At 46.6% G+C, this 24,745-nt stretch overlaps 1 protein-coding gene across 5 annotated transcripts in view; it reads right to left on the bottom strand.

Annotated features, from left to right (window-relative positions):
• Window positions 1–5,951: 5,951 nt before the first annotated feature.
• LOC134969794 (DNA topoisomerase 1-like) overlaps window positions 5,952–24,745 on the bottom strand; it is a 202,797-nt gene continuing 184,003 nt past the window's right edge. For 4 of the 5 annotated variants that reach the window (XM_063945969.1, XM_063945970.1, XM_063945971.1 and 1 more), the window contains 9 exons: window positions 22,587–22,731; window positions 16,114–16,257; window positions 15,041–15,226; window positions 14,255–14,323; window positions 11,543–11,657; window positions 11,008–11,135; window positions 10,673–10,767; window positions 8,457–8,606; window positions 5,952–6,187 (listed from right to left, as the gene is read on the bottom strand). In XM_063945969.1, coding sequence (XP_063802039.1) covers window positions 6,085–6,187; window positions 8,457–8,606; window positions 10,673–10,767; window positions 11,008–11,135; window positions 11,543–11,657; window positions 14,255–14,323; window positions 15,041–15,226; window positions 16,114–16,257; window positions 22,587–22,731 — 1,135 coding nt within the window. In that variant the 3' untranslated portion in view covers window positions 5,952–6,084. Of the gene's footprint in view, window positions 6,188–8,456; window positions 8,607–10,672; window positions 10,768–11,007; window positions 11,136–11,542; window positions 11,658–14,254; window positions 14,324–15,040; window positions 15,227–16,113; window positions 16,258–22,586; window positions 22,732–24,745 lie in introns of those variants that run through there. The other variant, XM_063945972.1, reaches the window with a different exon arrangement.

The following is a 24,745-nucleotide window of genomic DNA, read 5'->3' as shown; positions in this document are numbered from 1 at the left end:
ACAAGGGTTTTCTAATCATCCATTAGTCTTCTACTGAGATTAGCAAACACAATGGTGGTCATTCCGAGTTGTTCGCTCGCTAGCAGTTTTTAGCAGCCATGCAAACGCTATGCCGCCTCCCACTGGGAGTGTATTTTAGCTTAGCAGAAGTGCGAACGAAAGGATCGCAGAGCGGCTACGAAGTTTTTTTGTGCAGTTTCAGAGTAGCTCAAAACCTACTCAGCGCTTGCGATCACTTCAGACTGTTCAGTTCCTGTTTTGACGTTACAAACACGCCCTGCGTTCCCCAGCCACGCCTGCGTTTTTCCTGGCACGCCTGCGTTATCACCTTCCACTTTATCACTTCACCGAGCTTAATAAATCTGCCCCAGACTGACAGAAATACTGTAATATGGACAATAAATGTAACTTTAATATATGTATGTAAATGTAAGCAGTATTCCCAAAAAGGAGGACATTATACTCTGCACACATCCTTCTTCCAATCACAATGTACACACTGCCCTCTTGTGGAAGTTCCCTCTCAAGACACATCACATGGCTTAGTATTGTGATGGCACCAAAAATACACTTTTCAGTTTGTTGGTCTCATAAACACCTTAAATGCGACCCTATATATATATTAACTTAAGTGTTATCCTAAATATCATCATGGTCTCTCTCGCTCCTCTGTGGCAGGCTGCCATGATAGGAAGGAGGAGCTTCTCAGACAGCACACAGTGACAGATTAGATAAGCTCATGAGGCGGGGACAGTGATCTCACAGCAGCTCAAATGACTGCAGTCCCAGCTTTCACCTCCCAAATGGACACTCTCATAAAGATCTGGCGGAGATTCACCTGAGTGGAGTGGAGTGGAGAGGGCAGGCAACATTTTACATTATATAACAGCTACAGTGGAATTCACATTAACACTGAACTTCATGGCTCCTACCTGAAAATGCCATTTTGGGGGGATTAGCAGCCCTTTACTGTTACATTGTCAGTAGCGGGCCCCCTTTGCAATAAAACTATATATTTTAATTAAAGGTTGAATGAATTACAGACTCGTGTTCACACAAGGAGTATAACGGTCATATGAACCACTGGGAACCCTGCAATTATTAGAAACAAATGAGATGGACCCTTAGTGAGGAGCCAGATTGTGGCATCCTGGCAGGTTGAAGCACCGGCTGAGACTGCTTTCTAATGAGATGCTGATAAATGTGATAAATGGATGTGTCATTTTAATAAGTTGAGTAATTGGGCCAATTCACAGAGGAGCCCGATGTGTTTTAAGGCAATTACCCAGTCACTTGGCAATAGTCCCCGGCGCCTTTTTCAGTCTCGTTTAAATGACACCTTCACTTTTACGGGCTAATTTAATTTGTGTCAGTGGGGACCCCATTTCTGAGGCCTGGTACCTCCCTGTTCCTAGAAGGCGACGGAAACCATGATAAATACTTGTATTACCTAAAAATCAGAGCTGTTATTTCAGTGGGGCTTATTTACTACATTGGTGCTATGTGTACAAACGTATCTTAGCAACCTGTTTTTTCTAGCGCAGTTTAGAACGTTAAAGCTGCGTCTCATTGGTTGCTATTAAATAATCCATTAGCACCAAAGGCTTTTCCAACACTTACATTGGATGTGTCACTTTGTTGTTGTTTTTTTTTACACAATATTTTATTATTGCAGGAAAATCTGTGTGTGCTTCTGGAAACCCTAAAATTGATGACAATATTTTAATATCTTCAAGTTCATATATTTTATTATTGATGTATATCTGTGCGTCTGCTGGGGGTGAGGAAGAAGGTATGTTTGCATACATCTACTCTTAAAAGTTAGAGGGTTTTTTTAGGGTATAATCCAAAAGCTGGGACTCTCCTCTCTTGGTGGACACTGGCAGCTTGTCTCTACTATGCCCAGAACTAGAGATATCAGCCTTCCAGCAGCTGGTCCCTGCTCTAGCTCCACACGCCTGGTATACAGTTTTATATTTTCATCTGTTGAATGGTCTGGTTCCTGAACTCTGATCCCCAAGTACCCAGTACCTCCTGAAAGGTGACCCCAGTACCTCCTGAAAGGTGTCCCCAGTACCTCCTGAAAGGTGTCCCCAGTACCTCCTGAAAGGTGACCCCAGTACCTCCTGAAAGGTGTCCCCAGTACATCCTGAAAGGTGTCCCCAGTACCTCCTGAAAGGTGTCCCCAGTACCCCCTGAAAGGTGACCCCAGTACCTCCTGAAAAGTGACCCCAGTAACCCCTGAAAGGTGTCCCCAGTACCCCCTGAAAGGTGTCCCCAGTGCCCCCTGAAAGGTGACCCCAGTACCTCCTGAAAAGTGACCCCAGTAACTCCTGAAAGGTGTCCCCAGTGCCCCCTGAAAGGTGTCCCCAGTGCCCCCTGAAAGGTGACCCCAGTACCTCCTGAAAGGTGACCCCCAGTACCCCCTGAAAGGTGACCCCCAGTACCTCCTGAAAGGTGTCCCCAGTACCTCCTGAAAGGTGACCCCAGTACCCCCTGAAAGGTGACCCCAGTAACTCCTGAAAGGTGTCCCCAGTACCTCCTGAAAGGTGACCCCAGTACCCCCTGAAAGGTGACCCCAGTAACTCCTGAAAGGTGTCCCCAGTACCCCCTGAAAGGTGACCCCAGTACCCCCTGAAAGGTGACCCCAGTAACTCCTGAAAGGTGTCCCCAGTACCTCCTGAAAGGTGTCCCCAGTATCTCCTGAAAGGTGGGACTCTCGTGTTTTATCCCATTGAAAGCTAAGAAATCTGTTTTCAGGAACTGGAGATATCTGTTTTCCGGCAAGCTGCCCTCCCACAGGAAAATAATGAATAATAACCCCACTCCACTATCCACCCCTCCCTTGCATATTACACCCCCTACCACCCTGGAAGTCATGTTCCGGGGCCCCTTAATTCAGCCCAATACCTTTTCTACAGTTTAGTGTTCTCCCTCCCGCCCCATCTCCCCCCCCATCTGTGCAGTAAAGGAGTAATTAGCAGAAATTACTGCTCCAGGTCCTAATGTTGAGCGGAAGATAGAACACCCCCTACCACCCGCGGGACATCAAAGCTGCCGCTGATAGCACCCCCCACCCCTACCGCTGGAGGATGGGTAGGGGGCCCGGTGCATTGCTGTGACCAGGGACCTACACTGCTGTTAATAGCAGGGTCACATGGGCCTATGGCTAAAATTAATCAAGGGCCTATACAGAGATGCGGAGGTGTGGCTGTGGTCAGTGCCATGTGGGTGTGGTCAGTGCCATGTGGGTGTGGTCATCCGCTACACCATCATGTCTCTAAATACATAAAAGTAGAGAAACTGCAGCATTTTGCATGGAAAGTAGAAATAGTTTTAATTCTTATAATCTGTGACTGACCGTGCGGTCATGATGATGCCTCTCTCTCTCTCCATATATATATATATATATATATATGGAGAGAGAGAGAGAACAGTAATAGTATAGTAGTGTAAGAATAAGGTCCTGCCATGGTGAAATTATAAAGATAACTACAGCAGTTTCCAGTTCTAGCGCTCATGCATGTTATGGACTATAAAACAAGTCAGTACCCCCCCCCCCCTCTCTCTCCCCCAAACCTCTGGAAAGAGCATAGTATAAATGTAGCCTTTGTCCCCACTATGCTCTGCTATCCAGGGAGCAGGTGGTGTTGGCGCCTGTGCCCCACTATCCAGGGAGCAGGTGGTGCTGGCGCCTGTGCCCCACTATCCAGGGAGCAGGTGGTGCTGGCGCCTGTGCCCCACTATCCAGGAAGCAGGTGGTGCTGGCGCCTGTGCCCCACTATCCAGGGAGCAGGTGGTGCTGGCGCCTGTGCCCCACTATCCAGGGAGCAGGTGGTGTTGGCGCCTGTGCCCCGCTATCCAAGGAACAGACGGTGTTGGCGCCTGTACCCAGCTATCCAGGGAACAGATGGTGTTGGCGCCTGTGCCCCGCTATCCAGGGAACAGACTGTGTTGGGGCCTGTGCCCCGCTATCCAGGGAACAGACAGTGTTGGCGCCTGTGCCCCGCTATCCAGGTAACAGACTGTGTTGGCGCCTGTGACCCGCTATCCAGGGAACAGACTGTGTTGGCGCCTGTGACCCGCTATCCAGGGAACAGACAGTGTTGGCTCCTGTGCCCCGCTATCCAGGGAGCAGGTGGTGCTGGCGCCTGTGACTCGCTATCAAGGGAACAGACTGTGTTGGCGCCTGTGCCCCGCTATCCAGGGAACAGACTGTGTTGGCGCCTGTGCCCCGCTACCCAGGGAACAGACAGTGTTGACGCCTGTGACACGCTATCCAGGGAACAGACAGTGTTGGCACCTGTGCCCCGCTATCCAGGGAACAGACTGTGTTGGCGCCTGTGCCCCGCTATCCAGGGAACAGACTGTGTTGGCGCCTGTGACCCGCTATCCAGGGAACAGACTGTGTTGGCACCTGTGCCCCGCTATCCAGGGAACAGACTGTGTTGGCGCCTGTGCCCCGCTATCCAGGGAACAGACTGTGTTGGCGCCTGTGACCCGCTATCCAGGGAACAGACTGTGTTGGCACCTGTGCCCCGCTATCCAGGGAACAGACTGTGATGGCGCATGTGCCCCGCTATCCAGGGAACAGACAGTGTTGGCGCCTGTGACCCGCTATCCAGGGAACAGACTGTGTTGGCGCCTGTGACCCGCTATCCAGGGAACAGACTGTGTTGGCGCCTGTGCCCCGCTATCCAAGGAACAGACTGTGTTGGCGCCTGTGCCCCGCTATCCAGGGAACAGATGGTGTTGGCGCCTGTGCCTCGCTATCCAGGGAACAGATGGTGCTGGCTCCGGTGCCCCGCTATCCAGGGAACAGACAGTGTTGACACCTGTGCCCCGCTATCCAGGGAACAGACTGTGTTGGCGCCTGTGCACCGCTATCCAGGGAACAAACTGTGTTGGAGCCTGTGACCCGCTATCCAGGGAACAGACAGTGTTGGCGCCTGTGCCTCGCTATCCAGGGAACAGACTGGGTTGGCGCCTGTGCACCGCTATCCAGGGAACAAACTGTGTTGGAGCCTGTGACCCGCTATCCAGGGAACAGACAGTGTTGGCGCCTGTGCCTCGCTATCCAGGGAACAGACAGTGTTGGCGCCTGTGAACCGCTATCCAGGGAACAGACAGTGTTGGCGCCTGTGACCCGCTATCCAGGGAACAGACGGTGTTGGCGCCTGTGCCCCGCTATCCAGGGAACAGACTGTGTTGGCGCCTGTACCCAGCTATCCAGGGAACAGATGGTGTTGGCGCCTGTGCCCCGCTATCCAGGGACCAGACGGTGTTGGCGCCTGTGACCCGCGATCCAGGGAACAGACAGTGTTGGCACCTGTGCCCCGCTATCCAGGGAACAGACAGTGTTGGGGCCTGTGCCCCGCTATCCAGGGAACAGACGGTGTTGGCGCCTGTGAGACGCTATCCAGGGAACAGACGGCGTTGGCTCTCTCTCGGCAGCTGTATATCACTATCCCAGTCTGGGCACTATGAGTTGTAAACCATGCCAATATTTACGGAGCTGAGTGATTATCGGCCAACTACGCATGGGTCACGGTCGCACTGTGCAAACACCAAGGTACATTATTAGCAATGCCACTCGCAGTGAGGATTTCTTCGAGAGCGGGCGACAGTCAGGCGTATGTCTGTACTCAGTTGCTGGGAGCTGCCGGTGGGCGTCTCAGTACATTACCAGTCGGCTGCAGAGTTTGCATAGTTTTGCACATGTGGGATTGTAGCTGCAGATACATTAGTGTACATCGCTGAATCAGGCCCTAGGGCTAGTAGTAACACCGGGCCCTACTCTCATGCAGCATAGAGGTATTCTCCAGGTTCTGAGAGAAGCCTATCGGCCTATGCCAGGAGAACGGAACAATCATTAAATTTTGTGCACAATATTTTTGCTTTACGAAATATTACACAAGTTTTACCAAAGTCTCATAAAAAACATACTATGATTTGTGCATATAAAAAGTTTAATTAGCATTTTTTTAAAAACACAATAAATATCAGTGCATAATAAAACAAAGTGCAGATTTCAGGAGCCGGATATAAGAGCTTCCTAACACTAGAGGAAGGAAAAGCATCTGATTAGAAGAAAAAGTCCGTCTCTGTCATATCGATCGCCCACGCAAACTTGTCCCGCTGCGTCTTGTTGTAGATTTTCTCAAGGCCGACGGCCCATTTCTTGCACCTGTGGGAGGGAGGGGGGGGGGGGGGTGCCATAAAGCAGGTTATACAGACATGAGCCAGTCAGTCATCCAGCCTCCACAGAGGTACAGTGCGCACATCTGGTACACTGTACAGATGTACAGCAGCAGTGTGGGGTGCGCAGTTGGAGCAATTAGGTGTTACACTCTGGTTGGAGCACCTACTGTATGCGTCTCCATGTCAGTCTTGCCAGTGCGTCTGCTTTTGAACACTTCATGTGCACAGATGAACATTTAATTTTGACTATTAACCCAGGAAAAGTGCATCACATATGTACATCCGTGTGCACGCGCTAATTCAAGAGGGGACGCTCACACTATAGTGCATATTATTGTTATTATTGTCCCGGTCCCCAAAAATGGTAAGGCCAGTGAGCCAAACGATTACCGACCAATTGCTCTGACATCTCTTATAATGAAGGCCTTTGAAAGATTGGTTATGGGACACATAAAAAAAAGTATCCCAGCCAATCTGGATCCTTTTCAATTTGCATATAAAGCAAATAGGTCGACAGATGACGCTGCTATCACCTTGATTCATCGTGTGGCTACCCATCTAGAATCCACATGCTCCTCTGCGAGAATTTTGTTCGTGGATTACAGTTCGGCATTTAATACAGTAATCCCAACATCATTAGTGTTTAAATTATCTGAGTTGGGATTGAATAACTTTGTATGTAGATGGATCTTGGATTTCTTGACTAACAGGCCCCAATCTGTTAGATTGTACAATTCCCTGTCAAGCGAACTTGTAATCAGTACAGGGGTGCCTCAGGGTTGTGTACTGAGTCCCCTGCTGTACTCTCTGTTTACCTATGATTGCCATTCAAATTCGGAGTCAGTTCACATTATTAAATTTGCCGATGATATCGCAGTCGTAGGTTTAATAAGTAAGGACGATGAGTCAGAATATAGATCTGAGGTCGCTAGGTTAGAAGCTTGGAGTCAAACTAATCACTTAATTTTAAATGTAAAAAAAACAAAAGAAATGATTGTAGATTTTAGGAAAATTCACATGCAGCCTTCTTGTCCCCTAGTCGTAAATAACCAGGTTGTGGAGACAGTTGAGTCCTTTAAATTCCTGGGTATTAACATCTCCAATGACCTGTCTTGGGGTATCCATACACGATGTGTTGTTAAAAAATCTCAACAACGCCTGTTTTTATTGAGGAAAATGCGCATGGCAGGGATACGTAAGGAGATTTTAGTAAACTTTTATTCAGCAATTTTAGAGAGTGTCCTCACATACGGAATTATAGTATGGTTTGGAAACTGTACTGCTATAGAACGTAAGTCCCTTCAGAGAGTGGTTAAAACTGCAAGTAGAGTAATTGGAGTCAGCCTGCCCTGTATTCAGGATATATATGAAAAAAGGCTCCTCACTAAGGTGAAAAGTATTCTGGGAGATCTATCTCATCCAAATGGGGGGATGTTTTCTGTGTTGCCATCTAATAGGCGTTACCGTTCTATTCTTTGTCGGACAAACCGGTTAAGGGGTAGTTTTTTCCCAAAAGCAATAAACATGTTAAACCAGATAGGACCGAGATAAATTGACAATTGGGAATGTCTTGGGTTTAGGAGTGCTCTCTTCGTTCTGTTCTTATGGTCTCTGTATATGCTTGCTTTTTAGTTTCGTTGATTGTTCATTGAACTATTGATGACAATAAAGTATTATTATTATTATTATATACAGGCATTGCGTGCTTCTGATGCATATGGTCCTTTAGATGCTGAGAAGCCCCCTCTACTCAGATACATGAGACCTGCGAGTGCCACCGCCCACCTCCTCTATTCACTGAAATATCCCCTCTATTGCCCATGCAGACTATGGTCTACTGCAATTTAATGGAGGGACGGAAAGTCTGCCCCTACCATCACAGGTCCATGCTGAAAGTGACGGCACCATCGGGACCTAGAAGAGGACGCTGGAACCACCGCTGGCACCAGGAGAAGATGACAGACCACTAGACCACCAGGGACTATTTGTCAACAGTTTATCATGTCAACATATCATCCGGGTAGACAAAATGAATGTCAACATGCTGAGCGTGTCGGCATTCTCATGTTGACCTAACCACCGTCAACATGATAACCAGTTGCCAAAGCCCCTCTCCCCATTATAACCGGTTGGATCAAAGGCCCCCATAAGTTATTTTATACGCTCATCCCTCACTTAGAGAAGATGCTGGAAATACAGACAGCCTGGGGGAGAGGAGGGGGGGGGGGGGGGGGGATAAAGACAACGGTTCTCACCAGGCCACAGAGATTCTGGGATCCAGGTAGTTTAGCTTGGAGGTGCCCAAGGCAATCTGCTTATTTTCTTCCCTGTCCGTTGCCTGCACCTCCAGCTTCATGAGTTGTTCCTCCGCTCTCGCAGCGGCCCTCTTCTTACTTTCCACGAGCCTGGTGAGGAGACCACGGTACAGAGATGAGAGGTGCCGCCATAACAGCGGCTCTAGCCACGCAACCTACCGTGCAAGAGCTTGGTCATTAGTACATTATGAGAGAATTAAATAATTCCCTGAATTCATTTCTTCCTATTTTATGAAAATAGATTTATACAACAATGGGGGAGAACTTTGCACTAGGATTAATAAGTTCATTAGGTGCCCAACATTCAATCACCAGACCGGTTTATGTAGCCCGCTGTGCCACCATTGTTCACTCACCGGGCAGACTGACCACACAGAAGTGTCCCCATACATCTTTGCTACATTTGTGCCAAACAGCCATCTCGGCACGCCAAATCCCTTGAGACTTTGCTAGCGTCAGGCGACTTTTTTGCATCTCTTTGGCCAAAAATGCGCCCTAGTTGCAACGCGATGTGGCTAGGACGAACCAGGTGATTAAATGGATATATGACGCATATCTGTGTACGACTGAGGGCCCTAGGTATTAAGCCTTGGAGAGAGATAAAGTGGATGCGATAAAGTACCAACCAGCTCCTGTCATATTTCAAATGCAGTCTGTAACATGGGTGTAGTATGGTATGCTGGCAGCCGGGCTCCCGGCGACCAGCGCCGGCATACCGACAGCGTGGCGAGCGCAAATGAGCCCCTTGCGGGCTCGCCACGCTGCGGGCACGGTGGCGCGCCACGCTATTTTATTCTCCCTCCAGGGGGTCGTGGACCCCCACGAGGGAGAAAAAGTGTCGGTATGCCGGCGCCGGTATACTGTGTGCCGGGATCCTGACAGTCGGCATACTGAAGACCACCCCTGTAACATGACAGTTAGGTGCTGATTGGCTGTTACTTTATCTCCATCCACTTTCTCTCTCTAATACATAGATGTCGGAGACACTGAATCTGTACACGAAGCGCTACAATGTAGCAGCCGCAGATTTTTTCCAGTACAAGTTTTGTTGTGCAACTGAAGGTGGGTACACACTGGGCGATATATATCGCCCGTCCTCTTGAACGGCCGATATATATCGTGGGTCCGTCGGCCAGTGTGTACGGGCGATATGTCTGTGAACTCCATCGTTCACAGACGTATCGCGACAGCCCCGCAGCACAGCCGACGGCCAATATATCTACCGATATATTGGCGCATCGCTGTGTGTGTACGGGCGGTCGGCCGCCCGTACACATGCTGCGGCAGCCGGCGGTGATTGACAGCTAAACTGGGCAGGCGTGTGTACACGCCCGCCCAGTTCATGACGTCAGTCCCCGACGGATCGGGCAGTGTGTATGCTCAACACACTGCCCGATCAGTCCATAGATATATCTGCAGATCAATTAACGGCATATATATCTATAAGTGCCTTTACTGTATACAGACTCAGACACACAAAATACAAGAGTCATATATCACATTAATCAGCAGAGTCTCCCGGTGCATGGTAATCTGCTACCGTTGGACTAAGACGCATTTTCGGCAAAAAGAGACCCGCAGAGTTGCACGGGACCTGGCATCTCCACGGTTGTCTAAGGCTGGATGTATGAGGACACATTTGTACGTCAATGTACCTTTAGAAACAAATACAATCTTTTCATGGAACCTTTGCAGCGTTACAGTATTTATTAGCCAGCGTAAGCAACTGGCCAGATAGGAGGAAAGCAAAATATAGGAGCAATTTTACAAATACTTTATTGTTTTTTCTTGCAGGATAAGTACTGGCGGCTTTTGCGCACAGCCCATATATACAGGACAGCATTATTTCAAAACTGCAATTTAGAGTTCAGCTAGAACCCTCCCGTCTCTAAATACCCCTGCACATTTTAAATGTGCTCTACCTGCAGTGCAGCATACAGTAGTTCTGCCTAGGTGCAAATGTGCTCTACCTGCAGTGCAGCAAGTTCTGCCTAGGTGCAAATGTGCTCCTTTTTTTGCTTTGACCCACAATTCATTAATGCAGCTCTACAGATAAACACCCTGACATGAAGCTACGAGTTATGCGGTGCAGTTAGGTCATTAAGAAACATGTGCCTAATCCAGGTGAAACGCGTCGTCGCCATTATATTACATACTTCCGGAGCTTCTCGCTCTCGTTCTCTTTCGCTTCCTTCTTAGCTTCCTTCAGCTCCTTTTTAGCCAGAGAAATCTGTTCTTTCCTGGCCTCAATCTAATAGAGAGGAAAGAGAATAAAGTATTGTCCATCAGCGGCTATTGGGGAAAGTAGGAGCGTTCTATACTAAGTGTGTAGGGAGATGTCAAATATCCGACCCATAGTAACAGATATTCAGCAGTTAGGCTAATGAAAGCTAGAATCTGATTGGATGCTGTGGGTTACCGCACGTGTTTGTACAAGGAAATACATCACAGGCTGTATGTAAGAGAATGGCAGAACACACGCGTTTCTCACCTTGGCTCTCAGATTAGACATAGATTGGTCAAATGTTTTTGGTGGCGCCCTCTGATGGTTGCAAAGTATAGCAACCGCTCTGTTGGCTCTGTTGTAAGACAAGATCTTTTCTGGTACGCTTTCCTCCGCTGGGGAGTAAAATAAATATAATGCAATACGATCCATACATAAATGTGTGTGTAATGTCTGGTAATATAAACTCCAATCTCACTTTGCACAAACCACACCCCCCCAACAAACTTCCTGCCCCAATACAAGCCATGCCCACTTTCTGATTAACCACACCCACTCCTCTGGAACTAGGGAGGTGGTGTTTTCCATTACAGCGATGTCAGGTTGGCCAGGCTTGCTCTGCAGCAGTATGAAAGATGGACGTCACGTTAGAGTAATGCCCTGGCTTTGCCATTATCATAGCGGCTGGCCATAAGCTGGAGAGGTTGTAAGCGCGTAGCTTGTTATAAGCAATATAATATACTAGGTGCAGCCACACCCAGAGCACTCAGGATCACCAATCCAGTAAATGCTGAAGCCTTACGGTCTGTGAGCTCCTGGAGCTGCTGCTGCAGTGTGATGGAGGCGTTGTATGTCCTGAAAACCTTCGCCGTCAGTCCTTCCATCAGGGCCTGTAGGTGTTTGTTCAACAATGGCGTCTGCAACAAAGATGGACCTGGTTATAAAACGCGAGATAGCGGCCCTGAGCCTCCACGTTGGCAATTTATCCAGTGTCTTCCAGCCTCCCCGGGTCTCAGCTCCCCAGGGCACATCTTCAGGGGGCACAACTACAGGGGGGGGGGGGGGGGGCACTACTAATGAGAGCGTTGCATAGGGGGCACTTAAGTGCATTGTGTATAAGGGTCTACCTGTCACTGTGTATAAGGGGCTACCTGGTGCAGTGTGTATAAGGGGCCACCCGGTGCAATGTGTGTAAGGGGCCACCTGGCGTAACGTGTATAAGGGGCTCTGCTCTACTGTGGTGTAATGTGTGTAGGGGGCTCTAAAATGGTATAAGTGGTACTACTGTGTGGTGTAATGTGACTGACGGACACTACTGTGCGGTGTGAATCGGTACTGTTCTGTGGCCATGCCCCTTCCCTATGAAGCCACGCCCCTATTTTTTGCACGCACCTAGGGCGCGCACTAACCGATTTTGCCTGTCGGGGTGTGTGTGTGGGGTGGAGGGGCCGGCTGGGGCGCCAAAGGAAACTTTCGCCTTGGGCATCACAAGGTCTAGAACCTGCCCTGACAGACTTGTCCTGAAAACGCACATCACCGCTCCTCACGCTATTATCTCACACACGCTCTCCCCTCCCTGAACGCTGCGGATAACAGTCACATGGTTATCTTACTATCTCACCGTCTGATCTGTCCCCTGTACTGGCAGATGCTTTTATCTTTTGTGTGTATCACTGTAAATGTTCCCTCTACAGCATTGCAGACACTAGGTGACGCGCTATAGATAAAATAATAATTATTAGTGTGTACCCAGCAATAGATTGAAAGTCTGTGGCCTAAACCAGCACTGGCTGGGACACACATGGACCAGTGTTTCCGCTACTGAGTGACCGCATTTTAGTGCAATCCTACAGATATACAATTGGGTCACGTATGCTCCAATCTTTGCAATCTGATCTGACTGACTGAGCAGAGAGGCGTTTACAGTACGTGAGCCGCATAGGACATTTACAGGACCATTAAACTTTAATCACACAGTTACAGAAACTTCAATGAGCTGCAATTGATCCTTTTGGAAACGTTCCACCTAATTTGATTATCGATTGATTTGACCGTCTACGTTTCACTCGGTTGTATCTATTCACATCCCCACGTTCCGATTCTTTAGCAAATTAAACAGTTGGATTTAATTCCCTCAGCAGATTGTGTTTCTGTAGAATTTAATAAATCCTATTATTACATATACACTTGTATTGGCTGTTGATTCCCCTATGTGACTGCCCATCACGTTATTACACCTCTGCTTACTACATGTGTCATCGTTAGAAGTAGATTAGAAGATTTTGCGGTTTTGATTACAGTCTTAACATGCGCACAATATAAAATAAAATACATCGCTTCGTTGTAGCGGCAATTTAAGTCTTCTTGTGTCGTTTCTAATATCACAGCCTTTTTTTACTTTCCTCTAGCTCGGGTGTGGTTCATCAAATCGACAGTGTCTAGGTCGACAATGTTTAGGTCGACCACTATAGGTCGACAGTCACTAGGTCGACATGGATGGAAGGTCGACAGGCTTTCTAGGTCGACATGTGCTAGGTCGACAGGTCTAAAGGTCGACATGAGGATTTTTTTTTTTTTTTGTGTCGTTTTCTTCGTAGAGTGACCGGGATCCCAAATTAGTGCACCGCTTCGTTTGCCATGCTTCGGGCATGGTGCCTTCGCTCCGCTACCGCTTCGCTCGGCACACTTTACCGTTCCAATCGTAGTCCACGTGGATCGTTAAGTATGAAAAACTTCAAAAAAAGAAAAAAAATGTGAAAAACTCATGTCGACCTTTAGACCTGTCGGCCTAGCACATGTCGACCTAGAAACCCTGTCGACCTTCCATCCATGTCGACCTAGTGACTGTCGACCTATAGTGGTCGACCTAAACATTGTCGACCTAGACACTGTCGATCTTCAGACCGGATACAATCTAGTTCACCCAGAGAAGAAAAACAGAGGGATCTCCGTCTTTTCAGCATTTCAAAGGAAAATTAAAACTCGCCACATAGGGGAGCCCGACGGTTATTGAAACACAAAAATAATACGGTGATAGGAGAGGTGGAAGCTACGCATAACACGCTAAGTGTCTGCAATCTGTGTGCCAATTGTATATTTCACGCACACCAGGAGGATGACCAAATTAATTTGCAGAACAAAAGCATATTCTCCTGCGTTTGGATGAACGCCACTGGTCTCTGAAGCAGGGATGAGACAGCTCCTTGTATTACTGATTTCTCATTTATTCTAGCTTTAAGGTGTAATAGTAAAGTGGGAAGAGATTGCCATTCTGCTGTCTGTTCAGGAGCTATGACAGAAGCTGCATTATAGCCTGTATCCAGAGCAACTTCTGGAGCTTTCATGAAAAGGCAGACTGATGGGTGATGCCCTCTCTATGGCGGGTCTTCCACCAGCTGCGGACAGCGAAGCAGCCAAGAGCTGCCAGGTTTAATACGTCTGTGTTAATCAGCGCTCAGATGGGTCTGCACAAGAGCGGGGGGGCTGGGTGGGGGTGTTTGGGACAACAGCTTACGTTCAGTCTGTCAAATAGATCATCTCCCTCCTGCTTATTCTCCATAAACAGCTGGAGGTTTCTGAACACCTGAAAAGAGAATTGAGATCGGTAAATCAGGGTATGTGACACTGCCACGTTCCCAATATGGCCGCCTAAAGCTTCAAAAGTAAAACATGAAATTGTACTATAGTCTAGGAAATGCAAAAACAGTACAGATGTTAACTTAAGGTAACTAAGCATGCTCAGTAATGAATTTGATCCTGGAAATGGTAAAAAACAAAAAAAACATAAAACAAAAAAACAAGTCAATAGTGATAGGTGTATCAAATTATCTTCAGAGGACACGTGGAGCTTCTAGCTATCTCCCTTATCAATAGCTTGACATTAAAATATTATCAAATTGCCTTCATCACCTATTAAAAGTGGGCAGCAGCCATTTTGTGCACACAACCTTAATTGATAATGGTGCCTAGTCTGTAGGATCTAATGCCCCATCACTATATGAAATTCTGGATCTGGCGGAGGCTGAACTTGGCCAGTTAATGGAAGCTCTGCCTGTCCACAGATAACATTTTTTTACTTCAGTTCATTACAAGGGCAATAAGTCAAAAATTTCGGCACAACAAGAGAAACCAAATTGCTGTAACTCCTAAAGCTCAGCAGATATTGCCAATGCTACCACTAGCACGGAAGGGGGGCAATCTGCGATACATGGATTGGGTAGGTATTCTTTGTAAATCTCTTTTACACGGATGTTCCCAGCTAGTTTTCCTCTTAAAGTCTCACTCGCTCTGTCCATTTTACCTTTTTTTCCACTGGAACTTTGTTGTAGTACCGGATGGAATCTTTACCGAGGAAGTCGAACTCAACCACGTGTTTCTCTCCGTCGAGTTCTGGGTAAAGTTTAATATGTTCTACTCTCAGCGAACAACAACCTACAGTGTCAGCCGTCTCCCCTTCTTCCTTTTCATTACCAGCTCTCAGGGCCAGCTGAGGAAGAGCCATATACAGGACATTCAAATAACAAGGTAAAGCAAAACTCAGGGATGTGGGAAAACGAATATTTCTGGAAAGCTCAGAAAACAGAGAAAATAAATGGAGCAGCCAAGAAGAATCTATGATGGTTCCACCCAACACAGGCCTTTTGTAAGAGCGAAGATCACACAGAAACCAGAGTTAATGGCTAGAACCTAAAAATCTGATGCCTCTGGAACATATACAATAACTGTTGCATAGAAGCAACTGTATGCATACTAATAGGACACAAATCTCAATATCTCTCCATGTCATGTTCAGCAGTACAGCACTGTGGCACTCCAATTACACAGTGACAGGCTTATGCATATGCAGAGCCAAGTAAATAACATGCACCTGCAGTCTAATCAGCCTCACCTTTAAGTCTGGCCACTAAGACATGTTATTGTGGCTGATAAGTCATGTAAAATAACACAGACATGTGATGTTATTGTGGCTGATGAGTCATGCGCAACGACACTTAACACTAGATTGTAGCGTTTTACCATTTAACTACATGTCAACACAAATAGGTGGTGGCAGCAGTTCGTGGGGATGGATCAAATAAGCTTTTGTGAAGACCTTAAACAATACATGTAAAATAGCTTGCAAAATAAATCCTTACACTTTGCGAGTAGTGAGGTCATGACAGATTAGTGATGTCACTGGTGTCACATGACTTCAAATGAAAGTGTTCCCCAATGGAATGCATAACGGTCAGTGTTACCCATAGGAGGATCACCTTATACAAGCGACTTGCTTTGCTTTAAATATAATTCCATATTATCATTGAACGCCTCTGAGATTTCTAACTATGGTCCTTGGTACATAACCATAAATGGACAGTCTCCATACACCCGTACCTTGTCAATAAAATATAGGGCTACGGCTCTCTGTCGTATCTTCATCTCTTTCGATTTGAAGTTCTCCCGATAGGTTCTCCTTATTTTGTCAACGTGGTTTTTCAATTTTCTGGCAACTTCGTACTTTTCCCAATCTTTTTCCCCCTTGGGAACACAAAAAAACAACAACATACTGTAACCTTTCTGCAATAAAATAAGGAGCAGGAACTCTATGGACCTGGAATGGCTACTTGCAGAGCTCTCCAAACCTTCTCCAATACTACTAGTTTTATGATGCACCAGTCACCAACCTAGGGTCTTTTTTGGCAAAGTTATCTCTGTACCAGTGACATCATACCTTAGTGATGTCACTGCTTCCCAGTAGGTCTATGGGCAGTTTTCTCACCAGCCTTGCATCAGGCGGCAAGAACACTATCTAATTGCCTGCCATGGTCGTATCACTATAACAGTGACATCTTCCCAAGCAATACTCAGCTTGCAGGAGGCACTATACTCTACTCATTGTGATTATACAATTAAGAATGTAAACATTTAAATTTGAGAAAACATTAAGTGCAGAAGACACCTGCCCATGACGTAGGACACATTGCTTTACACTAAGGGCCTAATTCAGTCTGGATCGCGGCAGCGATCGCAGTCTGAATCCCTATGTGGAGTGCGCTCGCTAAAAGCATCTCAGGGCTGCGATCGCCTCTGCCTGATTGATAGGCAGAGGCGGTTGCGGGGCGGGAGGAGGCGTGCCAACGGCATTAGAACGCCGTTGGCGAGGCGCGGTCTGGACAAGGGAGGCGTGTCCGGACCGTTGCAGCGGTGGGCTGCGGCGGCTGCGTAAAGTCACACGCAGCCGCTGCAACGCGGGATGCGGTGAGTAGCGGCCTGCCAGCGCGCAGGAGCTGCGCTGGCAGGGAGCTACTCAGCGGGTGCAAAAGCATCGCCGCTGTGTGAGGCTTTTGCACCCTTGCGGGGGGCTAGGGCCAGACATGCGGGGAGTCCCCCCGCACATCTGAGAAACCGATCGTAGATGTGCTAAATTTAGCACATGATCAGATCTGAATCACCCCCCTAAAGCCACAATACATGTAAAATACTGTACTCCAAGCTACTGATATTATGTGTTGCCGGAATATTCTTCAGAGACTGTTCTGGCCAAGTCATTATAGTAGGTGAACATGACCAAGTATGTGTGGGACACAACTAGAGCAGCCAGGGGAGTATTTAATGGGCCCCACTGCAACAGTTTGAAGCCCCCCCCCCCCTCCCCCTCTAATATTTCTTGTGAGACCTCTCTCTGCAGCAGTTGTTCATATAATGAACCATGGTGGTGCCCGCAGTTCACAATATGCCACATTGCAGGGCTGCTGGTACACATTTTGCCACACACTACCCCCAATTAACATTATGCCATAGTGACCCCAGAACATATTATGCCACATTGTAGTGCCCCCGGGTCATATTATGCCACATTGAAGCGATCTTAAGAGCCAACTCCCTTCCACCCTACACCACAGCCTCCTGACACGAACATCACAGAAAGGGAGAGCGGTTTGTGTCAGTCACCTGCATCTAACTATTACGGTATGTAACTTAAAGGATTCTCCCCGGCTTCTTGTCCGCTTCTGATCACCTACGGTATTGAGAAACTAATTGGAACCCTCATTGTATCCCTGACTACCAGTATAAAAATACCAAATTTGTTTTCATTAAATTGAAGCCGCATTTATTTATTGTTCATTCAGATAGAACGCGGCAGTTGTCGCAGCACGGTGGTAATGTGGTATTTTGAGCAAAAACAACAAACCCTAAAAAAAGTTCTTTGTTCCTATGTTTGCAATGTTCCTCAGGCTGTCGCAGCACCAGGAATATCTCCATCATTCTCTTTATAGAGGTTAAAGGGTTTTATGCATAATCTGGCCGAGGGTTGTAGTGCGTTATGAAGCACTCGTCCTCCTTGGTCCTTCCCAGCGCAATTGGTCCCCTAACACCATGCCGTGGCAAAAACATAATTTCCAATTATTTTTTCCTTTAAATACAAATTTTCTTTTAAAACAGGCAAAGATACAGCCGGGGGTAAGAGTACGTTACCGCAGGGTGGGGGTAATCAATGTGCTTGGTCGATACAGCTGATTATTCACATTTAAATAATGACTTTCAAATCCCAGTTTCATCCAGGAATCACAGGGTTAATTCAGTATGAATCGTGCTCAAGTTTCAGTGACAATAGCATTTTCTAGCTGCGTTTTAGCACTGAATGTGTTAAAAACCCAACGCGTTTCACATCCAGTACAAATTGACTGCGTACTACCCAGTCTGAGCCTGTGCAGCGTTTCACCATAATCAAAACCTTATTTTCAAATAATGTAACCCTGGCTCCAGACACGCTTAACTGTATGTAATCCACGTCCCTCCTTTCCGGCTTCCTAAGTGCCTCGCCTGTTTGTCAGCAGCTGCTTTCTGTTTATTGTTATTCTAAAGCAATTCTGGATGTTCCTGACAAGGCACAAAATACTTTTTTTCTTTATTACCTGCGGCAAAATTCGAACGAAGCTCCCAGAAGGCTGCCAGAGACACAAGCCAGTTTTGTTCATTTCGACTTAAATCAGCGCTCTCCGCCTGTCGAGATTTACTCTGATTATGAGCATTAGGCATTCATGAGTGGCAATAAAAAGCCGCACATTGCCCCTCTTGCACTCTCAAGCGCTCACAGCTCAGGATATTTGTCAGCTGCCGCTGCCACGGAATGGCTTAAACTACTGCTGCACTAAACAGTCTGCGGCGTCAGATGCATTGCACCTGCGTCCACATACAGAGGTTGAATCAATTCATCAAATATGCAGAGAAAGAGAGAGAGAGCCTGGAGTTACACTACGCCAATACACAAAGCCCAAGAGTCCGCTGGGCCTGACGAAGAAAAGGCTGCAGACTTGCTATGGGTTGAGTGATATATTGAAGGCTAGCAGTTAATTATATACTTCTCCCTAACATTTCCCTGCGCATTATCCATCATTATCAGCGTCGAACAGAAGTACGCAGATTGTCGATTGTAGGCAGTAACTGTCAGTGCTTGGGGACACTGCATCACTGTAGACAAAGTGTGGATCCTTGTGTGCAGCTGTAGAACTACAAGCACCAGCATTTTCTGCTGCCAGACTTGATGGAAGCGAATGCTAAGACTTACCAATTGTAATAGCTAAAAGGTCTTTTTCCTAAGCCTGCCGTACACACAAAGCTTTATCTATCTGCATATTTTATCGCCATGAGTGGGAGCTGCCATACTGATCACTGCCAATTGACACCAATGGAACAGCGCTCCTAGTGGCCAGATTAATTGCCTGCCATTAGCAAGAGTTGCAGAATGCTCTCAGATATGCATGTTCTGTACTGTGCAACCATTGATCTAAACATTTGAAATTATTTGTTACCTTGCACAAATCTGCATGTGCCACTCTGTTTATATAGAGAGGTAGCGGTTAATAAATCCAGGTCAAGAGCTGCTGTGGGAGCTGGTTGGGATGGTCTCCACTGATTACAATATAAATGAAATATTTGTTTTTTATATTTCTCAACACTCACAATTAGAGACAGGACCAATACACAGGGTGATTCAAAAGTCGCAGTACACGCTTTTGTTTCAAAAACTGTGCAGGAAATGGGAATACTGAATACTCCAGTAAGGTATGGGTGAGGTGGGCTATCTTTTAGGGTATGTATCGAACATGGGTGCCATCTTGAAATCGGCCATCTTGAATCTAAGTCATTTGAAAGATTTGAAATAGCAGCTATGGTTCAAAAGTTACGACACTTTTTTTGTTGCAGGTAACTGAAGATGGCTTTGACAAAAGAGGAGAAAATTGGCCGATTTCAAGATGGTGCCCATGTTCGGTAAAACCCTACAAGATAGTCCACCTCACCCATACCTTTCTGGAGTATTCAGTTTTCCCATTTCCTGCACAGTTTTTGAAACAAGAGAGTGTACTGCGACTTTTGAATCACCCTGTAGTGCCCTTCCAGTGCACAATACAAACGTGAGGAAGTCCTTGTGAGAAGCTGACAAATCAGTTACATCTTTCTTGGAGCAATAAAATATTTGCCGCAATAAGGTAAATATGTCCCTACTTTGGGGTTCCTTGAATTGGGAGCACTGTCATAGCCAAACCACATTGGCCGAGCCTAGACCCTCCTCTCTCCCTCCCCGGAAAACTGCCATTTAACGCAGCACAAACAGGGGAAGAGAAGCAGTGGTCAGGACATACTTCCGAAGCTTCCGACAAAGATGACAGTGAGCAGAGCACTGGGACAGAGCCCTTAAATCGGGACTATCCCCCCTAATTTGGCATACAACGGGTGGTATGCAATAAGGCGCATTCAGAGTTAACTTTTTAATAAAAGCATTGATGTGGTCCTATTATGGATCCTATTACACATCCGCAGTCACAGAGTTGCGTAATGAAATACCTCTTTAATAGACTTGAAGTCCCACAAGTGTTAAGATTCCACCTCTCCTGATGGAGTGAGGCTGCATTTGCAGCACTCTGACTGGGGAATAGAATCTAGCTAGGTAAAAGTTAGTGTTTGGCTGCGGCTTGGAAATATAGCTTCATTTCCAATATATAGATCCCAACAGGCAGAATATAGAGAACAGAATGTGCTCTGCTGAGTATGAAAAGCGGAGATCTGTCTGCTGCGAATGGAGACTGCTTTCCGCTTCATCGTCTCCTAGGGGGATATTTACATATCACCTGAAGGATCGGACATTAAACCGGCTGTTTAGGGGCAGGGATCATCCGACTGGAAATATACCTACAGTAATAAAAATCTATGGCAACCCTGCTGCTTGCTGCTCCTAGCAACATATGGAAAGGCCCAGGCAACTGACATATCTGAATAATTACATAGATAAAGGAAAAGCAATGTATTTAGCTAAAGTTGCACGAGGGCAGGTGCATAAGTTAAAGTCATCTGAAGATGTAAAGCACCATTAACGTTAAGGTGAAAGCACATCTTCAGCTTCTAACTGTATAAGGCACTGCAATGTATCCAACGTCTCTCGGCCAGGGCTGTGTCGGGGCAGTGGTCTTGAAAAAAAGCGGGAGATGAGGGAAGAGCAAAACAGCAGCGTGTTTAGAGGTCCACGAGGCACGAGCACGCCTGGAAAAAAGTGAAGGGCTTGCACAACTGCATAACGACACAATGCACTTCTGGGTCACATCAAGAATGTCTCCTGATGGAGCCCACAGCCAGGTGCTAATTCCAAAAAGCAAGGCTGGAATATTTTGGGGAGAGCTTTCCCTGGTATCCGACAACCCCAGGACCACCAGGGGGTAAGATTAGTGGGTAAACAACAGTAGCGTTTCAAGAGAGGATAGGGCCCTTCTACAGCCTCCAGGTGCCCAATCTTCTCTCATCAGCGCATGTCCGAAGTACAATGGTAGTCAAGATGAGTATCTACCACCACCATCACCCTCCTCCTCAAACAGGCCTTCCCCCCCAGGCATACATCATGTAGCCAACCGGTAGTTATGGCCACGCACACAAATTTGTGGTGCTTCTAGTGGCCTCAGACTGCGTTTATCCAACTCTTCTTGGCAGTATGCATGTACTGTCCTGATTTACCCAGTAGCGATGTAGGGTGGTATGTGTCGTGGCTGGTGCCCAATTTGGACTGACTTCACGCCTGCGTTAGCTTCTCCATTTGGGACCAGGTCAGTGGATCCTAGATTCTTATACCCTGCCAGTCGTGAGCGCTGTCCCTGGGGTTATAGGACCATTCCTACCAGGGATCTCCAGATATCCAAGCATAGCACCAGCAGCCACGCATCAGAAGCATAAACAGGAGGCAGAGTCACTGGTTCAGTCATCGTCCGAGCTCAGAATTTACCCACCTGTGCGGACGCCGGTGACGCAGAGAACATTTTTTTAGGCCGGAATAGATGAATATAAAGGAATTTTATGATAATCCAGCCACAATCTTTATCCAAGATTTTATTTTTTTAGTCAGAATTTTGTTTTTATTTTTTGTTTTTATTTTACACGCAGAGGAATAGCAGAAACACCCCCGTGATCAGCTCTCACTGCTCGCTTCTCATTAGACCGGAGCCAGGAAAGTCACTAATCTGGATTGTAAGGGAAGAGCCAATGAGGAAAGCCTTACAGCCTGGTACACACAGTGCAGACCACTCGGCAGATCAGATAAACGTTCCGATCCTTGGAGCAATTACCCCGTGTGTGTACAGTGTGTACGTTCTTCAATAAATCAGAAGGTTGGGCGTCTAAAGCCGCTCATAAGATGCGATCTCCATGATCCACCCGTGTACAGGAATGTTTATCGGCTATGGCTCCTGCATACACACCTGTGCAGGTATATCGGGTGATCAGCCCTATAGTTGTATAGGTGTCTACCTTGCTTTAGTCTAGCTAGGAATTAAATGGCAACGTTCTGCTGTTGAAGCGGTGAAAGGACCAGCACCGGTTCTTACCTTCAGCTTGGAGTTTGCATTGAGCATCACGTACTTGACCGATCCTTGCACATTCTCGGTCCACGATGAAAGCCACGTTACAGTGTTGTCATGACGGACCTCTTTCCACTTGTGCCCAGTAGGGGGCTCAGGAATTTTTGAGTCTCTGCAAAAAGTGGGAAAAAATGCAAATGACTTATGCATAATTGTGCATATCTCAAAGCATAAGATATTACCGCCTGTTACCTTACTAGGCAAGCGAAGCACAGCTGCAATGTGACCGTTGCCATGTAACCACAATATAACAATATAACCGTTACATTCCATTATGGAAAGCGCTCACCTTGTGTCACGTGACTTATACGGCGCTCTTTCTTAACTACGAATTGTATTAGGATTATAAAAACGGACGGCTTTCAAAAAGATCAGATTGGCTAACCTGGCATAGAGATGCGAGCCTTAACATCACATTTTCTCCTGTTGCAAGCGCTACACCTTTCCATTACTTTGCGCCACAGTAATTTTTACTGAGAACAAAACCGAGATTTCATTCTCTTCTCTTTCACCTGTCGGTCACTTAAATGTTCTGCTGCTTAGGCGACATTGCCGCTTTAAAGTCTAAGGGGACTATTTATTTATTTATTTTTTTAATTGTGATGGGCCCACCATTTATATTTTGCAGCAATTTATTAATCTGCTCATGCCGGGACTGTAGCTCTGGTAAGAGGCCGTCCCGGCGAAGATGTTAGTGATGTGCACCGGAAATTTGTCGGGTTTTGTGTTTTGGTTTTGGATTCGGTTCAGCGGCCGTGTTTTGGATTCGGACGCGTTTTGGCAAAACCTCCCTGAAATTTTTTTGTCGGATTCGGGTGTGTTTTGGATTCGGGTGTTTTTTAACAAAAAACCCTCAAAAACAGCTTAAATCATAGAATTTGGGGGTCATTTTGATCCCATAGTATTATTAACCTCAATAACCATAATTTGCACTCATTTCCAGTCTATTCTGAACACCTCACACCTGACAATATTATTTTTAGTCCTAAAATTTGCACCGAGGTCGCTGGATGACTAAGCTAAGCGACCCAAGTGGCCGACACAAACACCTGGCCCATCTAGGAGTGGCACTGCAGTTTTCTAGCGAGAGGATGAGTGCTTCCATCCTCATGTGAATCTGAACCACTAGCCATGAACATAGGCCAGGGCCTCAGCCGTTCCTTGCCACTCCATGTCGTAAATGGCATATTGGCAAGTTTACGCTTCTCATCAGACGCTTTTAATTTAGATTTTTGGGTCATTTTACTGAACTTTTGTAGTATACTTGACGACACAGAGGTAGAGCAGTGGACTACTGTACCGCACTGCTATATAAATACTGGTGGTCACATCAACATTCTGCACTGTCCCCTCCTACTATATACTGCGCACAACTAAAATGCATCACAGGTATGGATGGATAGTATACTTGATGACACAGAGGTAGGTAGAGCAGTGGCCTACTGTACCGTACTGCTATATATTATATACTGGTGGTCAGCAAAATTATGCACTGTCCAACTACTATATATATACTGCACACAAACTTAAATACACCACAGGTATGGATGGATAGTATACTTGACGACACAGAGGTAGGTAGAGCAGTGGCCTACTGTACCGTACTGCTATATATTATATACTGGTGGTCAGCAAAATTATGCACTGTCCTACTACTATATATATACTGCGCACAAAAACTTAAATACACCACAGGTATGGATGGATAGTATACTTGACGACACAGAGGTAGGTAGAGCAGTGGCCTACTGTACCGTACTGCTATATATTATATACTGGTGGTCAGCAAAATAATACTGGTGGTCACTGGTCAGCAAAACTCTGCACTGTCCTCCTCCTATATAATACTGGTGGTCCCCACAATAAAGCACACTGAGCACAGATATTTGCAGCACAGATATGGAGCGTTTTTCAGGCAGAGAACGTAGATATTTGCAAGCACACTGAGCACAGATATTTGCAAGCACACTGAGCACAGATATTTGCAGCACACTGAGCACAGATATTTGCAGCACACTGAACAAACTGAGGGAACGCCAGCCACGTCCTCTCCCTATCATCTCCAATGCACGAATGAAAATGGCGGCGACGCGCGGCTCCTTATATAGAATACGAATCTCGCGAGA

Source organism: Pseudophryne corroboree, chromosome 11, assembly GCF_028390025.1.
Source record: "Pseudophryne corroboree isolate aPseCor3 chromosome 11, aPseCor3.hap2, whole genome shotgun sequence".
Lineage (NCBI taxonomy): Eukaryota > Metazoa > Chordata > Amphibia > Anura > Myobatrachidae > Pseudophryne > Pseudophryne corroboree.
This window is presented reverse-complemented; position numbering and strand designations above follow the sequence as displayed.